The sequence below is a fragment of the Paralichthys olivaceus genome, chromosome 19 (assembly GCF_024713975.1).
Source record: "Paralichthys olivaceus isolate ysfri-2021 chromosome 19, ASM2471397v2, whole genome shotgun sequence".
Classification (NCBI taxonomy): Eukaryota; Metazoa; Chordata; class Actinopteri; order Pleuronectiformes; family Paralichthyidae; genus Paralichthys; species Paralichthys olivaceus.
Window position 1 is genome coordinate 20070353 of NC_091111.1, and position 7300 is coordinate 20077652.

General features: G+C 42.5%; 1 protein-coding gene across 3 annotated transcripts; it reads left to right on the forward strand.

Moving 5' to 3' along the window:
• The first annotated feature begins 408 nt into the window (after window positions 1–408).
• gje1a (gap junction protein epsilon 1a) lies at window positions 409–6690 on the forward strand. Of its 3 annotated transcripts, none has more exons than XM_069515447.1 (4): window positions 409–541; window positions 1959–2141; window positions 2739–2936; window positions 3537–6690. In XM_069515447.1, the coding sequence occupies exons 2-4, from the start codon at window positions 2016–2018 to the stop codon at window positions 3732–3734; spliced, it is 522 nt and encodes a 173-aa protein (XP_069371548.1). In that variant the 5' UTR covers window positions 409–541; window positions 1959–2015; the 3' UTR covers window positions 3735–6690. The 3 variants fall into 3 exon arrangements, with proteins under 3 accessions (XP_069371548.1, XP_069371547.1, XP_019963692.1); XM_069515446.1 differs by having other exon boundaries at window positions 418–545; XM_020108133.2 differs by lacking the exon at window positions 409–541 and adding an exon at window positions 1041–1348.
• Window positions 6691–7300: the final 610 nt, after the last annotated feature.

Here is a 7300-nt window from a genome sequence, read left to right on the forward strand (position 1 = left end):
GGGGGGGCCAGACGCTCCAGGACATGGCCTTCAAAATAAAAGCACCAGTACCATTGAAATAGATGACCGCTGTGTTGGCACATGATCTGACAGATGTGTTCATGTGGGACGAAGCGTGTTTGTACATGATTCAATCCTTTTTATTTGGTAATGATGTTGATCCATTGTAGATTATTCATGTGTTTCCTCACATGTTGTTTTCTGTCTCATCCTCCACCTTCACACTGACCTCAATGTTTTCCAGTGGATTTACATCAAACATCTGTTTCTGAGTTTTTTCACTGCTTCACCTTCAACTCATTTTATATTGACATCTGACCATCAGCTGTTGGGACCATCAGCTCCTCTCCACAGCTCCTCTCCACAGCTCCTCCATGCTCCTGGGTTTTATTTTGACTCCTGTGACCAGAAGCTCACCACGTTAACTCAGGGGTGACTTGACTCAGCTCCCTTGTCGCACACAGTCCCACAACTGGCATGAGTTGAGGATCCCTGAGTGGAAAAAAGAGGGGGGAATGAACAACACGCCGCCAGGATTACGGTTGGTGTGTGGACTTAACATTTTATTTCTCCTTGTCCAGTCTTGACTTTTGGAGTTTGAGTTTCGATCGTGGCTTTTCTTGCTGTGACTGGGACAGTTTGGGAACAACAGCAGCTCAATGCTCTTCCACAAGTGTTTGCAGTGCAGGGTGTGTTGTCATCCTTCTTTTTTCCTTTTTTATTTATTAGATATTAGATATTTAATCATAGAAACATTTCACCAAACCAAGGGAATTAAGATTTGCATCAAAAATGATCACAATGACAAGAACTGATGGATTTATCACATTTAAAGAAGAAAGTTTCTCTCAACCTTTTTCTAAATGAAGCTGAAAATGTCAGAATGTAACTTTAAAATAAAAAGTCAGAGCGGTTTGTTTGAGCTGAGCTCCCGTGTTGCTTTACTCCACCAGGTGCATTGTATTTTTGTTGCATGTTTGCCATCGCTCTGCATTGTGTGCGACAGGAGGTTGTTTTTTCGCTGACATAGTTCTATAGGGATTATAATGCAGGGAGCACATGCCCTCCCAGGCCATTGTTGGCCCCTCTGTGTCTGTTGTCCTTTTTCTACTGAGCGAGTCAATTGATGGAGGGATAAAGGCAAAAAAAATATGCACTGACATGGGCTTTCGGGACAGAGGGAGAGAGGGTTCATTTGGAGATTTTGGAGCCCGACCGTGGGAGGCCCTTTAACTGGTGCCAGCAGCAAACCGGCCATGAGGGCCCAGAGCAGCCCTGCAGTTAAACAGGGGACGTCAACAAGTCAACCATGTCTTTAAACTACATCAAAAACTTCTATGAGGGATGCGTAAGTAGATCGGCTGTGTGGATTTTATTATCACATTCAACCACTTTGTACCTTTCAGGATTTGACAGTTACGGAGGAGCGACGTGGAACAATTATCCCCCTGGAGGCTGAAAATGAAAAGACATTGATCTGTGTTTTGTCTTTTTAATCGCTCTCCTCCCTGCCTCTGTGTTCATGTTGTCATGAGTGACATGTTTGAAAACCAGAAGGCTCTTTGCTTTGTGAGCGTGTCTCTGCTCCTGATAAACACTCAGAGCCGAGGAGGCTGAGGGACGAGACGGGAAATGTTTCCTCTCAGTGGGTTTTGTTTCAGCCGTCGGAGCTCAGGGCCACAGCGGCATTCATCTGACTGACAGAGGCTCTGTGTGTGTGTGTGTGTGTGTGTGTGTGTGTGTGTGTGTGTGTGTGTGTGTGTGCCATGAAAATGTGAATGGTTGTGTGTTTACGTTATAAATGTGTCTGTATGTGCACATAGGAGTGTCTATGCTGTCTTGTGTTTCCCTATTTACTGTAACATGCACTTTGATTAATGTGTGTGTGTGTGTGTGTGTGTGTGTGTGTGTGTGTGTGTGTGTGTGCGTGTGTGTGTGTGTGTGTGTCTTTGTTCCAGCTCAGGCCTCCTACGGTGATAGGCCAGTTCCACACCTTGTTCTTCGGCTCGGTGCGGATGTTCTTCTTGGGCGTTCTTGGCTTCGCCGTCTACGGGAATGAGGCCCTGCACTTCAGCTGCGACCCTGATCGCAGAGAGCTCAACCTCTACTGCTACAACCAGTTCAGACCCATAACACCCCAGGTAGGACCGAACTCTCCTCAACTACAGGGCTCAAGTTCATTTATTTGGTTGTGCAATAAGCTGGCTCATATCGTGGAGCCTGTGCAGCCGGCCACCAGGGGGTGATCAAGACACTTTGGCTTCACTATTGGGAGCTGTCAAGTCGTCCATCTTTTTGATCTACAACCGCAGATACATCTAGGTGTCAAATCATACTAAAGGTTATGCTAACAGACGTGCGACCTTACAACATGGTTCAGTTACTTAAGACTGAAAGTGTATAGCCTGGTCGCGCTAACCTGTGATAAACTACAGCTCCTTCATCAGGTGAATCTGTTTTCAACCCATAAATCACATGAGCTCCCGACCTACTCCAAACCGTCATGACATATAAGAATCATCAGCGTCAAGTACTCCGACATCAGATACAGTTTTCTCTACAGATTCTGAAACAGGTCATTATCAGCAGGACGGCTCTGTCATGTTGGTAGAAAATGTCATTTTCAGAGATGAATAACTGCAGCAGTCACTGAACTATCTATTTCATGATCCCTTTATTCTTTCCTTTATTCCGCAGGCTTTTCTCACTTCCCACTTCCGTATTTCTGCCCTCTCCAGGTCTTCTGGGCGTTACAACTGGTGACGGTGTTAGTTCCCGGCGCAGTGTTCCACCTCTACGCAGCCTGTAAGAACATTGACCAGGAGGAGATCCTCGAACGACCCATCTACACCGTCTTCTATATCATTTCTGTTCTCCTACGCATCATTCTGGAAGTCATCGCCTTCTGGCTACAAAGTCACCTCTTTGGCTTCCAGGTCTGTCAGTTGTCTATAATCTAAACTTTAAGACAGAGTCTGTGGCATAGCCTTGTATCCATCAGTTCCTTTTCATGTTGCTGACCCAGAGTAATTTAAGCAGAAGAATATCCCCTTCCCTCATGAACCTCTTGAGTTCTTCCTGTGCAGAACACAAGCCTCCTTAAGTCAGGATGAGAAGTTCTTCCAGCGTGTCCAGGCAGCCAACAGTTCCCTTTCTGATCAGTCATACTCAGAATATCTTATATCTTCCAAACGTTCCTTTTCCAAATGGTCATACCAAAACAACCAAACAATGCTGAAGGGAATATCTTAACTTGCTGTTCTTCCTGTTGTAAGCAGCAGTTCAACAGTGGATTCATATCTTGTCTAACTCTTCACAGAAAGCTCAGTTGTTGTATGTTTGAGATTTGTCTCCAGTGTTGAACATTTTCATCCAGAGATCCATTTGGAAAAGAGAGAGAACTGAGACGGACATAGTTCCAGTGTGATTCCAGTGTCGTGTGTAATATGAATCAGAGAGTAATACAGTGACTGTACATCTTGCAATCAATCAATGCAGACGATAAAAAATGCCCCGTGTTTCTCTTCCCCCCCCAGGTCCACCCACTGTACATGTGTGACGCCAGTGCTTTGGAAAAGAGCTTTAATGTGACTAAGTGCATGGTGCCCGAACACTTTGAGAAGACCATCTTCCTCAGTGCCATGTACACCTTCACTGTGATAACCATACTTCTCTGTATTGCTGAGATATTTGAGATACTCTGCCGACGGCTAGGTTATCTCAACAACCAATGACACACACACACACACACACACACACACACACACACACACACACACACACACACACACACACACACACACACAAAGAGACAGAGAAGGGTGAAAGTGCAGGACACTATTTGTGCCAGTTTTAACAGTGAGCTCCTCTTGGACATTTGTGAGACAGGAAGCTAACGAAAGAGCAGATCTTCATCAGTGGAGGATGTGCACTGACGTCAGAGCTGGTCTGAAATATTCGTCAGGTGTTTTTTGCCCTTAACCATAGAACGATTTACCCAAGTCCCGTTTCATCAGTGGGTCTTGTATGGACGTGATGACCAGAGAATATGAACCCGACTCTGAATCTTTGGGGGAAGGGATGACAGGTTTTCTGGTCTTCTATTTTTCCACCTGACGACTGAAAGAGGTGTCAGCGTCATGGTGCGACTCTAAGATGCAACCATGGTCAGAATAGAGATTGGGAAAGCCCAACTGTCTTGAGCCAGATGGCCCACGACAGCGTGAGGATTCCTAAAACCTGTACGTTCACTCTTAGGAACGCTGGAAGCATTATTCCTCCCGTTTGTGTCAAGATGCAGGAACTGCATCAAAGCTCATCAGATCAATATGATGCCTCTTCTCTGGACTTTGTTCAGTGATAAAGTGCCAACATCGGACCAACACAGATTTATATGAGCAGATTTGTAAAGTGTCAATAAGTCTTCGAGTGATGTAAATGACAACAATGTAAATGATAGAACACATGACTCAGTATGAAAGTGCAGAGAGATGCTGTAGCCTGGGTTCCAGGTGTTGATCAAATGTGACAGGCGGACCACCGATGGAGTTTCACTCGTGTCATTCTTTGGGAGCTGGTTAAGGAAACTCTACCCATGAACTTCAGGGGCCAGTGGTCCTGACTCTTCCATGTGTGACACGTTTCACTTCTGTTTCTGCTTCCAGTCCGTTCTGACATCCATCAGCAGTGTCACATGTTTTTTCAGATATCTGTTTCAGCTTGGTGGGTGTTGAAACAACCTGAGCCGTAGAATCAAGAACTAATGGCTCAGTTGACTTCATTGACACGTAGCAGCGTCTTTGGACAACGATGCTTTCACCATCATATTTGAAATGTAGTGGTTTACTCTTTGAGGGTAAAAGTTTCCACCAAGAAACTAAATGAATATAAATGGATTTGATGTAAGAACCTAAAGACTGACTTAAATTTTGAAAATTGAAACATATACTCTAAATGAAAATATTGAAAATATTTAATGGTATTTGAAGTTAAAATGTTAAAAGTATCTAAAAATGTAATCGCTAACAAGAAGTACTACACATTATTTGTTTAATAGTACAAACAAATTGGTTGCCATCCGAGGATGAATGAATTATTGCTATATCATTGTTTCACAAAATCCCAACAAACAAGTTGAGACAGATAACGATGGTTTTTATGGTTGAAAAGTAAAACTAACCCCCCCCACACACACACACACACACACACACAGTCTCTATATATTTAACCTCTTCCTAGCTCGTGGTTTTATATTACTCAGAACACGTTGTGCCCTGGTGTCCCTGTCAGTGTTTCTGAAAATAATGACCTCTCATGTTTTGTAAAGTTCTTTTTTAATCAGACATCCATCCAGCTTTTGTTATGAAGTTTTCAGCAATCTGTTTATCATCTCAGGTACAAAATTGCATTACCAGACAAAAGTGGATCAAACCTTCCCTTCAGATCCTCTCAAACCCCTGAGTACTGTCAGCTGACGGATCCTGACCCACAGAACCACCGACCGGTTCGGTCCGACGGGGTTTGAGAGGATTCGAATCAGGTGAACTCCTGTGGTTTGGGTTCGTCTGCGTCTGGTCAGTGGTTGATGGTTGTAAATTTTGCCTCTGAAAATTCTGTCCCCAAGTCTTAGGCCTTGTTTACATATAATAAAAATACAGTATTCAACACCTTTGCTGTTTCAAGAAATTCATCCAGTCTGGGACCATTTGGCAAAAACGCTGCCCTGAAATTATCCAAATGAATCTTTCACATTGTGCTCAGCTTCAGTGAACGTGAATTGAAACCATCTCATCCATCTTCATTTTGAGTGGATGAATCGTATTCTATCGTCTCTGCTCTGCTGGTTGACTCCAGAGAATCATGAGAAAACATCGAATGAATCACTTACAGACCCTTTGTGAGGTTAACAGCCGAGCTCGCTAACTTCTTACCATAACGCTGAAAGCCAATCAGCACGGACAGCTTGTTTTCAGTTTCTCAGCGACAGTGAGAACTGAGCGTCATATTGACATTACAACGACGTTACAAAAATAAAATCACTTTTTTATGATCTGAATATTTAAAGATAAAACCTCTGTGTATTAAAAAAGAAAAAGTCGTAGCATTGAGGGAAAAATACTTTTTAAAACCGTTTTACTGGCATTATTAATATTTTGCTGAAGTCTGAGTCATTCAAAGGTTAATAGTGATAATGGTTTCGGTCTGATGCAGAATTCAACTTGTACTGAAATGTAAAATATCAACAAAGAGCTATGAGATGCAGCATATTGGAGGATTTGGGGAATTACACTGAGCTGTTTACAGAGTCCAGGAGTCCATCTTTATTATGATGCTTCTTTATGCCACAAATCTCAAGATAATCTTTGGAAATCCATCAACCATGATGCATCATAAACTAAACTGCATTAACAATTCATCTCCAATGTTTTTATCTTAGATTTTTACCAATGTTGTTCTGTTAGTTGTGGAAAAAAAAACTAATTTCATCTTTCATCAGCTGTTGTTTGTGTTTAAAATGTCTTCAACTTCACAGCAATGTCAGAGAGAACAACTTTATGACCAACACAAACACATTGAAACTAATTTCTGTTTGTCTGAGTGCTGCTGTTTTCTGTAGGTGACTCGTAATTCTCCTACTTGTTTTGTCTTGAGATGATTGATTAAAAATGTCCGACAATCGTCTTTGTTTTATTTTGATTTACTTGATTTCAAAAATACAAACAGATACAAGAAATCAACACAATTTGTTCAAACTTAAAAATGCAGAGCCGAGTCTGACGTGTCTGGCACCACCCACTTTGTGAGTCATCAGCTCCTCTGGGAATAACTTGTTTGTAAAAGTTCACTTTAAGAACTCTAATGTTCTGTTGTAGTGACCTGGGGTCACTGGGGTTCGACTGTTGTTGGGACAACAACTGTGAAACTGTCACATTGCATTCTGGGAAATTGTGGTTGTCGTATTCACCCATTTTACAGACAATGAATGAATTTAGCAAAATAAAATATTGAGAAGTCAGATGAGATGGATTCAAGATTAGAGAAATGGATGGAGAGGCAGATCGTCTGATCGAAGAAGAACTCAGCTCTGTTTTATTCAATCACTTCGTTCAAGACGCAAACTAATGTTGATGGAAGAAACTCGAGGAGTGAATGTAAGTGAACAGAAGCAGGACAACTTCTCTCATGTTCTCAATCCTAATGTCCAACCTCTGGACCTGTGGACAGACTTCCGTCCCTGATACTGGACATGACCATGAAGACGAGTCTGTATTCAGTATTAAGGTTTTTATTTTTGAAACGT